A 14,493-nucleotide genomic window follows, 5' to 3' on the forward strand; every position below is an offset into this window, starting at 1 on the left:
CTACAAGACACTTTGACATTCTTTTCTTTCTAAGCGGTGATTGCGAAGAACACAATCTAGTCTTTATTATTTATTTTATTTATTTGCTAGAGACAGATATCACAGAATAATTAATTTTCTGTTTTAAACAATATCAAAAAAAGTTAATTTCGTTATTAATATTTTAAATACACCACATAAAAAGGATTGCTATGTCAACAATTTTATATTATTCAAGTCTTGGATGATTTAGTTTATCCGTAATTTACCAAGGCCCAGCTGCATAGATTGTCAACATTACATTAATCGAAGTAATGGCAAAAGCTATGTCTACAGTACACTTTCAGTAATTTGCCGCTCGATTATCCGACAACTACTATAATCCGCCGTTATTTTTATTAGCTGAGAGCACAAAATCAAGCTCTATAATTTGCCGGTATTCGATTTTCAAATTCAGTAGTCCACCGCGTACAAGTATACAACGTAGATGAGACGGAATTATTTTGGAAACTTCTCCTTCGTAAAACGTACGTTCATCGCGAAGAAAGTAATGTACCAGGCAGGAAAATGTCCAAGGACCGCATCACAATAATTATTGCGCCGTCTAATGCAACCAAGACACAAAATGAAGCTTTTGGTCATAGGGAAAGCCAGGAATCCTAAGCCATTCAAGAATATCTGCCTCACTGAACAACTGTTTGTGTCAAGTGATTTACTGTTTAATATTTAGTTGAGGCATGGTCTAAATAGATCGTCGCTAGGCGATGCACGGATTGTGCAAATGACGCGTGCCGAACGAGATATAATTTGTCATATAAATCCAACATGCGTCCATTTAATGTTGTTTATTGTTCTATTAGTAACAATAATAATATCGTCACTGTTCTGGCAGAACACACAAATTCGAAAAAATGACATATTGAGTTAGTTATACCAAAATGTTCCTTATTTCAAACTTTACCGTCTAGAAACCTTCTTAATAAATAAACGGTCTTTATTTTAAAGTCATCCTTTTTACGATTACTTAATAAACTCACATGATAGACCATTTCAAACATTTTAACAACTTCAAAGTCAAATTACTCAAAACTAGTATTCTCCAGTTAGTGTGTTCTGCCAGAACACAGACAATTTATATTCATTGACATGTTTTCTTTTTCAAGTAAATGGGTAATGTTTTTTAGCATATTTACGCGATTTAAGAATTAATACCCCCGTCGCCATCACGAAACAAATTGACGTGTTAACAGCTCGACTTTCGCTCTTCGATTGCCAGCGAGTCTAAAATTTCGTCGCACCTATAGTTGAACTTAATTTATGAATATGTATAATTTAGTAAATACTTGATTTTGATTATAAATTAACCGTAATTTGCGAGTAGAAATTTCTCAAAAAAACTATTTTTACGAAATACCTGTTTTAATTTTTACCATATTTTGTATGTATGCACTATAATCCGCCGCTTTCACTAATTGGACACTTGTCTGGTTTTTGGAGTGGCGGATTACTGAGAGAGTACTGTACATCAGAAAAGAATGACAAATGTGAAAATTTTAATCAGCATGGCAACGTTGCTTCTTTTAATTGACATTCCTTTTTTTTTTTAACCATGTTCGATTGCAAAAAGATCATATGGGCCTCCACAACATTGTATTAACAGATTTTTGTTTTTTTACAAGAAATGGATGTTCGCCACTTGATCTATCCATTAGGTCCATAGTTTGGGTCCAACAAATGAATTTGCCAAACCTGAGATTCGAACCCAGAACCAACAACATTATAAGACGATGCGGTAATCACTCGGCCATTGTAGGTTGACTTACCTACACTGGTTTGTATAGATAATCGGTACTTTAATTTATAGTTAAAACACGCCATTATTATCGTCGTACGTTAAACACTAAACATTATTTACTCGAATAACGGCTGATTAGTGTTTAGTGACATTCTATGCATATAGGCTTAATAAAACACATGTTTAATAAAATGTTATTTAAATCTATATAAGTATATTATTTATTTATTTTAAGTACGTTTCATAGGAGTATTCATTCCAAAATTATGATAATAATTATACTTAAAAATTATTTAAATTTCCAATATGGGCGCAAGTTTTAGTAATTCTATTAAAAAAACATACAATATCATTGTTTAGGACTAGAGAGTTGATCAACAGTCTACGTTGTGCAATTAATTCTAAGGTGTACAGTACAATACATCGAAATAGCCACTGCAATTCCTCACTGACTACTTTGTACTAATTATGTCTCGTATTTAAAATTTAGTCAGTATTAATATTATTTTTTATCTGAAGGCAGTTTCAAGTCACTTAAACACTAATTTGTCAATATTGTTATGAAGTTTAAACATGAACCGTTTGACCTGTTGACAAATTCACAATAGTTTATTTCAGGATCGAATTAAGTATGCAAATGGAATAAAATTCAAACCTGCAAAAGGTAAACACAACGCTCACAAAGACATGGCCAAACAAACGAAACTGTTCACAAAAAAATACACACATCTTAAAAAGTATTTTCACATTATATGTGATTGAAATTATTGAATTAAATATTACACATGTCGAAAATTTGTTTCCAAAAATTGCACTTTCCACATAATTACAAACTGTACTACAGCGGCGAAGACTCGATGCTAAGTGATTATTTAACAGTTTAATCCTTTCCACTCGGACGGCACACCTGTTGTGCCCTCATTAATTGGCCATTCGATATCACCTAATGAGGACTCGCGCCATTTCAAAATGATGTACTTCTAATGGCATTTGCAGTGTTCCATGCGAAATATTTCCTGCATTATTGACAATTCAATCTAAAAGTTACATAATATGGTGTAACGTTATCAGCCATAGGTGTACGGCGGCAGAAGTATCCTACTACGATACTTTAGCTGCTATCGGGTTAAATGGTAATTAAATAGTAATTAAATGCTCCGCGGTCAAAGATAATTGCCATGAATAGTGCGAATTAATAAATTTATTATTCATGAGATAGTAGCAACATTTTTAAATACTACATTGAAATTATCATGTCTGTAAATAGTTAGATACATTTCTTTACACAAATAAACTGAACATAAATTCAGTCTGTTCTAAAATTTTCTATTACTTGGGCGTTGTTGTATATTGCATGTACATGGCGACACATTGATCACTATCTTAAGCTTGTTCAACATTACAACAAATCAACATTAAAACAAGCAACCAAAAATCGCAATAAGTAGCAGTCTAGGTATAAATTTCAGTAGCGGTTCGGACATTAGATGTTATGCGGAGGTAAAGCATATCCATGAGTCTGTGGTACCGTCCACTCGCAGTTCTTTTTACCGTGCCACGGTTTAATAGGCGTGCGACACCTCTAGATTCCCCAAAGTAATATGCCTATCTCCGAACTGTTCCTGAAATGTACACTTGGACTATTCTTTCCTGATTTGTAGTAAAGTCTAACATTGAAGTTAATGGCCCCACCAAATCACACCCGATTTTAATCAGGAGTATCACGGGACCCTACGTTTGATATGAAGTATCATTGTTTTTATGACTGGGAATGTCTCAGGAGCAGTTACCCAAGAATGAGGTCGCCATGCACTCAAATGTGCTTTGACTGAATTTACATGACTTTAAGTTAAGAGTACTCATGGGAAAGAGGAGCACGTAGAGACAATATTAAAAATTATAGTAAGTAATACAAAACTGCCGAACAATCTAAGTGAAGAGATCTTCGCATTGGCAATATGACACTGCAAATTTTCTAAATGCAACATAATTGGCCTTTGTGGCGAAGTGGTAAAGTCTTGTGCGACGAGCTGAAGTGTAGTGTCATTCTTTTCGTTTGTTATAATCGTTCACATCCATCCAACAGCCAGTCTCCGCCACTGTTATACTTTATATAAATTTGAAAACAGTTTTTTGTATCGTCCATACAGAAACAAATTAATATTAGCGTACCCACATCACAATACCTTATTAAACACAGGCGGTATCTAGATTTTAGGCAAGTAGAAGAATATTAGATTCTTATCTTATATTACCTTCAACACAAGATATCTTATTTTAATCACTGCCCTGAGTTTGTCACAATTTAGGTACTATATAATAGCTTGTGTCTATACGGACAGATAGGAGATTCAAATATGGACCAAACATGAATTCACAATTTGTAGATACTAGACATAAACTCAAATTTCCATTTTACTTACAGCTGGTAAAAATTGTACAGACCAATAAGGGACCGAGTGTGATAGGATAACAAATAAACAACTTAAGAGTATAGAGGCTCGGAATAGTTTTTTTTTTTATAAGTTGACGGATTTTCAGAACCCTGCGGAATATAATAAATTTAAGAAATTAACAGTAATGCTATTATTTCAATGGATGGATTCTTAAAAGAAATGGTACAAATCTGTCATATTTCAGAGCAGATCTATGATCAAAATGAGATATGTATTAAAATCAAGAATAATTATAGTTGTAGACAATTAATTATAAGTTTTTTTGCCAAACTGAGATTATTAGCTTCAAGTGGAAACTTCAATAAAACACAAAAAATCACAAGGTTTTCGAGACACTTTTCACATAGAATCATGTAATGAATCATTTTATATTTTGACATTTCGGTGAATTGTTTTTTTTCGAATTTTCGTTTAGTTTAAGATATAAAAACGGTAAATGTATGTTATTTTGTACTTACTATATTATTATAATAATGATTAACTAATTAGTTTTTTCACTACACAAAAATGCATAAATATTACTACAATCAATAGTGATACATTTAGTTGGAATAAGTCCACGAAATATGTTTATTTGAGACATAATGATTATGTATCATAGTATATTTGGACAGCTTTAAATTTCAAATACTGTTTAATAACTGCTATTTTTTGTGTTTCTTTGAAGCTTCCTCTTGAAGAAAAACTTTGCTAGTAGATATGGTTTTCAATTCATTTTTTGAATGCTTTACTAGGTACATTAATGCATAATGCAGTCAAATTGGAATACATAGAAATATGGGTCTTATAGAAACATAGTTTGAGTCGGGTTTGATTGTTATTTTGGTCAAGAAGTTAAATGATATGAAAATATTGAATGAAAGTAATGTTTACATATTGATCAAAATTAAAAGTTGAACAACAAAGACATTATCTTAAGTACATAATTTGTTAGAAGAGATAAATAAAAATTTAAATCACAGTATAGGATAGGATAGTATGTAATACAAAAATGTTTATGACTAATTATTATTAAATTACTGTAAAAATGTATTGAAATAACATGTTATTGTACACTTTGTTTTTGGAAATTCATCAATTATTACAAAGTATGATAAAATACAAACTGGAAGAGTAAATTAGTTAGTATTATTAAGTTTATATATTCCATATTATTATGTAGTAAAATTGACATTATGTCTCCAATGAGCTACAACTCCTTGTCACAAATTATGAGTTTAAACTGATTTAAAACCAGAATGTATAAATTATTATAAAAACTAAAATACGCATGGGTGTAGAAAGCCAAAGCCGTCATAAATGTTTCTATTTGCTTTTAATAGTACATAATATAATAAGCTAAATAAATATATTGCAATACTTAAAATTAAATCAGAATAGGTAGTTCACATAGTCAAAAACATTAGCAAAATTGATTGCCAACGATCAAATTGATTTGTGTTATAATAAAAAAAATGGCACGCGAGTTTTTGACACAAAAGTATTTTAATGAATCAAAACAGATAATATAAAATGATTAATAACACTACTAAAGGGGAAAACAAATACTTCAGTTGATAGTTATTTAAATTGAAATTGGAAATTACAATTTTGTAGTTATCACCTGATTCACTGGGGCCAAGGTTTGGGTTGAGACCTATAGTTATCGAAGAAAAATATTTGAAAGCATTTAAGTACTATAATAATTGCTGTTTAATTTTGATAGTCGGTAATTTGCGAGTGCTAAAAATGAAAGGTATTTTCGCTGTCATATTCTGGTATGGCTTTCCTTGCGGACGATTTAAAGTTAACACGGCACACAATATAAAACACACGATGGCACGGATGATTCGTCATACAAAAATGTGTAAATAAGTATCTACTACAAATAATCTGTAAATAATATTATCTTAAGCCAAATATCAAATGGTAATAATAACATAATAAATAATAAGAAATTCCACTCAATTACAAAATACACGAAACGATTTTTACAGTCATTTTTCCATCACAAAATCTTCTAGAATAAAGATACTTATCAGACAGAGTTTATCTACTGCTGGATGAAGGATTTTCTACATTCTTGGCTGCTACATACGTTGACCGAGCTGGACGAGTTCTAGGGTGACCATGTTGCTATTTAGTACCTCTTACGTACCACTGTATGACTGCATTTATCTAGCGGTTGACTACTCGCCGAGACATGTCTGGCCCCTTTGTTGTTTCACCAGTTCGGCAACCTCTATCACATCAAGTACACAACATGAATAAGAATATCTTTGTTCTTCAATATTTCTCATCAATTCTATGTGAGAACAATTTTCTATAAGATTGATACGTATTGTGAAATAAATTAGAGTATTATGTATATTGTATTGAGTGGAATTATTCATTATTTTTATCTCAAATCAGTTGTACACTTCGAAAGAAACATTATTTCACAACAATTCAAATCTCAATATATTGTTTTTTTAAGCCAATTTAAGTCCTCTATTGTAGCAATATGATAATACAGTAGTATCGTAGTCACATATAAAAATATCACATTAGAGAGAAGTTCAGTTTCAACAGAAATAGTGCATTATTAGTTTATTAGAGATACTTACTATCGACTGCTAGGAAATTGAATGCAATCAAACTGGCTTATAGAGATTCTACTACTGTCCAACAAGAAGATTTAGGCACAAGCCGGAAGTCGCTGTCGTCGACTAAATAGGAGGAGCTTGTTTAGTTCACAGTTTTAACACGTGGATAACTCATCGCTAACCGGAAGGCGCTATAATCGAAAATGGGAGGAGCTTGTTAGTTCACAGTTTTAACACGTAGCCAAGAAGATCTTGTTGGACAGTGAGTATGAGAGTTGATGGTTTAGTTTACCACTGGTGATATATTTCTTCGAATCGTGCTTCTAATACAGAGACAATTGGACAGAAGGAAGGGGTGGACTAGTAACAACTGTAATTATTCTTCAGCGTCAATGTTCGGGCGGTGATGAGGAGGGCGGAGGGGGCTGGTCGGGCGGCAGGAGACCCATCGCCTGAGCTGCCGATCCGATACATTCACATACAAACCTGTATTGGTTCTGAAACGAGACAAAAACTTATTAATATCATGATACAACTCAATAAAACTCTCAACAATGACTAAGTCGTCGGTTTACTATGATAGTCACCAAATTTTAAAATATATTTCTTTCATAATACAGTAAAACCATAATTTAGTGGTCTTCGAAATTATTCATGCATGCTGGAATTTTTGTACATAAATTATTTAGACAGCGGACTGCAATTAACGGCATGGAGTCGCAAGTGGTAGACCACTGATTTATATAAACAATCACAAAAAAATCACATTTGTCATAAAGCTGCTCAGGATCATGGCTATAACAGCCATATTTTAATCGTGTCTGGAAATTTGTACGTATGCAGCTCGTCGTGTCACACTTCACCGTGAAATATTGTATCCGAAATATCGAGTGCTTAAAGTCAGACAACGTTATCTACAAAAAAGTGTTTTTTTTTTTTTTTTGAGATAATGTTATTTTACATTTACGGCTACATGATAGTCAAACAACGTTATGTCAATCTTTTCTAATTTCTTATTAAATCGTCAGTAAAGTTTAACGCTAACTACATAAGTTACCCTTGTTTTCATATATTTTTTTAAACTATCCTTATAAATTTTAACATCATCATAAGCAAGATAAATGTACAATACACAATAAATTATAAAATATTAACATTAGGTTTAAAATAAACGTGTCCCTTGTTGAGTTACAAGAATCTAAAATAACGTTTTTTGGCTCTCCTGTAAAGTTGCACTTTTGTAGATAGTGTTGTTTGACACTAAGCCCTCGATATATGGTCGTATATTAAATACTATTCAACCTCTTTGGGTCGTATTATAGTACTGAATTCATGTCTGAATAAAACAAGGTTCTTGTCAGTTTACAGGAAGCTAGCGGCAAACAAATTTTGAAAATACCTGATTTACTAGATTATTTGTTAGGTTAGGTTTTCATTCTTCAATTCATGAAATTGCCAAAATTGGCGCGGTTCTTGTCTGGCTTCCTGTAAACTGACTTGTACGTAAAACACACAGTACCTAACACACCACACACACAAAATACGTAATAAAAACTACCGAAATACAAAGGAGAGAGTAGAAAGTAGGTACCGCAAAACCCCCTAACTTCACCTAAATCAATAAAACACTAGAAACTCATGTTTTTACTATCGCACCACTTTAAGCCACTAAGGCGATTTTAAAGATAATATTCGTCCTGTTACCACAAAATTTTCAAACCGCCATTATTTTAGCCGTGTTTGTGTTAGTACCATTTTTTCGAGTCCGGTTTGAAGAGATTTTTTCGGAATACCTCTGAACTTTTGCTGATTTCAACGAATCTTGTAGAGGTAGGTTCATCATATTTTTAATATAATATAGTGATATAGTCTGCTTGCCAAATATAGCGTGCATTATTTGAGTATGCAATGTCAGGCTATGTCTTGTGAACAACTTGTTCCTACACTTCCCCTGGCTTTAGGGTTGTCACAAAAAAATGCTTTTCTTGAAATAGATGTGGTTTTTTGATTTTTATGGTTTTTAGACTAAAAACTATTCATCACTTTGAATCACCAGTTAACAATTTTTCTCATATTTCCTTTATTAAAAATTTACTATCTAAATCAATACATAAAAATGATACTATAATGCTTTGGGTTTTGGCACCCCTAGCGTAAATTGGTAGGTTATATGAAACAGTCATTGAAGTGATTCCTATCTTCGCCAACATAGATATTTCTTTAAAATACGTCAAATTGTCTCTAGCATAAGACCTAAATTTGCTTAACGTCATTTTTTAATAGATTTCGTGAATATACATAAACAATAATTTTGTACTGGACCTCCTAAAACACATTAGGCGAAGTTAGGAAATCGTGCCGTAACTTCCTCTTTATAAAAAATAGTGATTTATTGTAGTATTTAGTATGAAAAGAGTGTTACTTCAATATAAATAAAAATAAACACTATCATTGTACATTACATAAGGTCTACAAGACTTCATATTGGTGGATATTTTGGTGGCAAAACGACTTTCTGTTAAAAAACCGGGCGAAGTTAGGGGGTTTGACAGTACCTATGTAATGAAATTAGAAATATGAACAATGCGTAATTTTTTCATCTTGGTGCTATAGAGATGACCGTATAGTATACAGTCATCTCTTTCCGATAAGAAAGTTCATGGCAAACTGTGCTACGGTGAAATGTAATATAGTCGCCGTAGATGTCAAGGGAGCCAGTCCACGAAATCATAATGCTGAGAAACAGGCGCGCAAAGATTTTGTGTTACAAAAGAAAGTAACATTCTTTATTAAACTTTTTTGTTTTTAAAGATATAACGGTGAAACTTTGAACATAGAATATACTTTGTGGTGTTATCTTTTTATTATTTTGAACAAATAACTAAAAAAATAATATCTTAGAAGTTATGTGTGTTATATCTCTTGACCACTAAATATTGAAATGTACAGTTGGCACACGTGTGTGGTAGTCAAAAGAGTTTTGTGGCTTAAATCCATTGACCACTGCTTCTTTGATGCTTTTAAAATGCTATTGTGTACTTTACTCATTTTCGCCAAATTTGTGGCTTGGCTCCCTTGACATCTACAGCGACGATATGTACAATTTACATGTAACCTATTTTAATATGGCAATGTAAAGAATATTGATTTCTCTATGACTGCCAATTCAATCACACAAGAATTGCCATCAAGTGTTGTAATACAATAAGTTCATATGTAATAATCATGGTTACATACCGAATTCTGAACACAGAGAGGTCGCTGATCTCTCATGGACCTCACAATGTCCAGCGGATAGACAGGCCTGGAGTGTCGTAGCAGCTCCAGGGCGTGGTCCATGAGAAGTAAGGCGCCTGTTCTGCCAACGCCTGCCGAGCAGTGGACAACAGCCGGAGCGGCGGCGGAGGGCTGAGGGGGAGCCGGCCGTAGGGAGGACACCCTGGCGGCCAGGGAGAGGAAAGAGTCGGGGGCGAAAGGCACTCCGTGGTCTGGCCACGCCAGGTACTGGAGGTGATGCACTGCACGAGAGCGACCGCTCGGCTCCTGGTACAGGATAGAAAAAAAATAGAACTTTGCCTCAAGTGTGTATAGATGTCACTGTACTAGAAGTAATAATTCTTCTTTGCTAGGGTTGGAATTAAAACAGACTAAAACTTATTTAACTTGACTATACCAGTACGTCATATTAGCAAGGCCTTTCAGAGAAAACACAAGACTACCCTTCAAAATTCAAAACTATAAATACAATATTATATAATACTAGATTCCGGATGCCGCCAAAGAGTGCGACACTTCGTACCCTTGTGGCACAGCCTTAAGGGTTCCGTCGCCGTGGCCGGCCTTCCCTCACCCTGCAGCGGTGCTACAAGAGAGACCTACGTGCTGCAGGTCTGACATTGCGGGAGGCGCAAGAGTTGGCGATGGACCGAGGGAAGTGGCGCCAACTTGTGCTTACCTTATGCCCCAATGTTGGGACGCGACAGGGTGGAAGAAGAAAAGATTCAAAAAATATTTAATGAAAGCTTGTCACGATTTCGCACCAGCAAATTTAGTGATTATTTCATAATTTTTAACATCAGACCAAATGCAATAACTTAATTAATTATGACAAAATTTTCACTGTACGCAATAATATTTTGTGGCACACCAGTTAGGAACGTCTTTCACTTTAAAATTAGAAGTAAGCATAAAATTCATTTAAGATTTTATTAGTAATATGAAACACATACGGTGAGTAACAGATGTCGATGCATGCAGGCGGCCGCGGGATCAGGGAGCTCCGCCAAGTTTTGCACGCGGGGCCCTTTGGCGCCGGCGGGGCGTAGCGCCTTGCCGGGGGCCGGCCAGTACTGGTGGCACTTGGCGCGCCCCCGCTCCGACAAAGCACCCAGCATCACCACCAGCGTGCTGCCACTCTCCATCACCATCTGCCAGAAATCTCCCACTGTACTCGGCAATGGACCTGTGAGACAAAATTTAATGTAATTATGATTGCCTTGGCAGATGTATTCGCCAGCTGTCACTTACCCAGCGAAGCATAATATGGCTGCCACCAACATTTGCTTGTTCTCAGGTCATGCCAATGTGGCATAAGGTGGGTATTATCCAACATTTACCAATGGTGAAAATTTAATACTGGTTGGGCCATTTATGTTCCCATTCCACTCCTTATCTCCTCACCCACCTCCTAATCCCCAGTGTTATTGTTACCAGACATTCAATATAGCAATTAGGGGTCATGAGAGATGGTGTTACAAAGAACATTGAGTTGCATCTCGATAGCGGACGCGTGCGGGCTTCTAATAGCTTTCCGTCGCTTAAGTGATTGACCCAATAGATACGGACTTATTAATAATCTATCATCATCATTCATACACCTTCACATATAATCCATAAAACTGTGTCACAAAGTGCGGGAGTGTACGAACCGGGTGACCCAAAACAACAATACCGCGTGAGCGAAAGTTGAAACCTGACCACGGAGCCATCACACATCATCACAAAGGTCAGTGTCTGGCACTCTGTTCCATCGCCCCCACCTCCTCATCTTCCCTTAAAATAATTACAGTCCACTTAAAAAGCTCAACCAAATACTAAACGATTATTTAACATTTACTCTAACTTTACTAAAAAATAATTTTATTTTAGAATTTATATTATACAATATAATATATTGGAAATGCCAATGAATTGATTTATTCTTCCTTCCACATGTATTGAAATTACAAAGTAAGAAACTAATCACATCTACAGTAATAAAAACCATGCCGCACTTAGGAGAAATAAAAAATAATCATAAATTTTTGGTTACGCCAAATAAACCCAAATGATTGTCCATTGCCCATTGGGAGATATTTATTGTATGCAGAAACACTTCATTCCCATTCCAAAGCAAATATTTTTTTAATCATGTCAAACCTGACTGGTCATTGTCTGATCAGGGCTTCAATCTGTCATTTATTGCATTCCATTCTTCGTTAGACTACAAAACAATCTGAATCAACTGAAAAATTAGGTATAACGGTATTTAGAGAAAGGATAAATTCGGAAAATCGAAAAAAAACTTTATTACTTCCAGAATAAACATTCTTCCATATTATTCTTCAAAAATTAAATTTGTATTTTGCAATTCATCCATGTCTTTTTCTGGTGAGCATTATGAAACTCTGAATAATTGGGGTTCTTTTTATTTCAATTAAAAATATAGATAATGTCGCACCCTCGCAACTAAACAGCCACAAGTCCAAATTTACGTGTTTTGAGTTAATTACTATGTTTCATTGTCTATCGTTCATAGCATATGTACCGAAAATTTCATATCTCTAAGTCATCAAATCCAAGTTAAAACTTTATTCAATATCTAAACATATTTCAAAAACACAGTACAAAAATGCGTAAGGTAAAAACTTCAAAGCTGATTTTCTCTGTTTGACGTTTTTTGGATTGTGGCAGTTTAGTTGCGAGGGTGCGATGTATCCAATCAGTTGTAAAAACAAATTTCACTCTACTTACAATGTCTTACAACAAAAATAAGAAATATACAGATGCTTATAACCAACCAACCTTGAGTAGCAATGTACGAATGAACAATGGACGTATTTGGAATCTCTAAGTTGATGTATGAAGCATTGATGTAGTCCCCAGATTGTCCATTAGCCAGAACTACACGACTGCAATCATCTGAAACATACAAAATATATTTAGCTGTTTAGTAAATCTTGTTACTTCTTTTTATTAACGCTATAACCTATCTCTATCTGCATCTATCCTGGTCTGTCCAAAGCATATTCTCTCAAGTTTTGGATGCCCAAAATCTATAAATACAATTTGAAACTAACCCTCCATCTTTACAATGTTGACCGGGTCTACGTTTGCCTTCTGGCTTCCCTAGTATCAGTTTCTTTGTTATGAGTGACTCATCCATCCTGTGTACTTGGCCCAACGATCTAAGGCGGTCTAATTTGACAGACTAGGATGTGCGGGCTCCTGTACAAAGCATATAGCTTGTTATTGTATCTCTGTCACTGCATTGTATAGCACACTCCGCTCAAATAAGCCCAGAACTCTTTCAATGCTTTTAGTCATGCAAATGGTTTCCGAACCATATGTACATGACAACTGGTTTTGCACAAGATGCATTTCAAGTGTTAGTTCAATGTCTTGGGATATAGCACATTCATTGGACTGAAGTGACATTTTTTGCCTAGCACAGTATTATTATACAAAGGGTTTGTTGGTTTTTTATTAGGCCAAAATTTTTGGTTCATAAATATTTGAATTCTTACATGGGGCGATATCTCTATATCGATTCTTCGCAACATTATGTGCAAGTCTGGCGACGGTAGAAGCATGGTCGGCTCTCCTGGGCAGCCTCTCGAACTGTTGCAAAGCGGCGCCACCCAATCCGTCGGCTAACAGCAGCAGAGCCTGTCTCCAGCCGCCGTTCATCTCATTGCTAGTGTCCATTGTTGTGGTGCCACCTTCCGGAACGTACTGGACGGCAGGTTCTTCTTCAGAACAGCATAGGTACTCGGCTGAAATGTGAATGATTTTTTTAAGGACTAGATACTAATTATTGGGGTTTTATCCATGCAAGGATTTATTGTCATCAATATGAAGCTATACAATATATTACAATGTACATTGAAATTTTATAAGTGTTTCAATATGCAGTATTTTCGACAACAAAACTATAAATGTATACCTATAATGGTAAAATGCAGAGTGGTCGATGTTATGTTAGCCCTAATACGTACTAAAAAAATCGTTGTGTGTACTTATGTACGCGCATTAGAACTTATACTTCTTAGACGTAACAAAACAAAATATTATTACAGAATGTACCTACTTTGGAAAAAAAAAATCTCAAAACCTGTGTTTGAAAAATTTAGCAAACCGCTATTACGACCATATTTGCTTAAACAGATGACTGTACAATTATTTTAACAATAATAATTTATTACAAATCAAAAGTAAAACATAGCCTATTTAATGGTTTAACTGAAATGTGATATTGGCTTTTGTGATGAAACATAATAATTATTATTGTCTTCAATTATTATAAACCACTAATAAATAAATTGACATGGGACATGGGATGCAGGGTCTAATGAGAGCCTGATACATTTTTTTTTTTAATATGCAATATCTATATTATTTTAAGTTTAGTAAAATAGGTGAAAATTGTAGAAGGCATCGT

At 34.5% G+C, this 14,493-nt stretch overlaps 2 protein-coding genes across 2 annotated transcripts in view; one reads left to right on the plus strand and one right to left on the minus strand.

The window, feature by feature from the left end:
- Window positions 1–14,493, plus strand: part of LOC147073988 (uncharacterized) — an 895,029-nt gene that overhangs the window by 243,227 nt on the left and 637,309 nt on the right. The gene's annotated exons all lie outside the window — the stretch shown is intronic.
- Window positions 1,984–14,493, minus strand: part of Ptpmeg (protein tyrosine phosphatase Meg) — a 33,168-nt gene continuing 20,658 nt past the window's right edge. Inside the window, exons 11-15 of the mRNA XM_085944272.1 lie at window positions 13,580–13,828; window positions 12,858–12,974; window positions 11,024–11,256; window positions 10,032–10,337; window positions 1,984–7,291 (exon numbers count right to left, since the gene is read on the minus strand). Coding sequence (XP_085800398.1) covers window positions 7,184–7,291; window positions 10,032–10,337; window positions 11,024–11,256; window positions 12,858–12,974; window positions 13,580–13,828 — 1,013 coding nt within the window. The 3' untranslated portion in view covers window positions 1,984–7,183. The remainder of the gene's footprint in view (window positions 7,292–10,031; window positions 10,338–11,023; window positions 11,257–12,857; window positions 12,975–13,579; window positions 13,829–14,493) is intronic.

The sequence above is a fragment of the Rhyacophila brunnea genome, unplaced genomic scaffold, assembly GCF_057557595.1.
Source record: "Rhyacophila brunnea isolate RB1 unplaced genomic scaffold, BYU_Rbru_1.0 scaffold_17, whole genome shotgun sequence".
Lineage (NCBI taxonomy): Eukaryota > Metazoa > Arthropoda > Insecta > Trichoptera > Rhyacophilidae > Rhyacophila > Rhyacophila brunnea.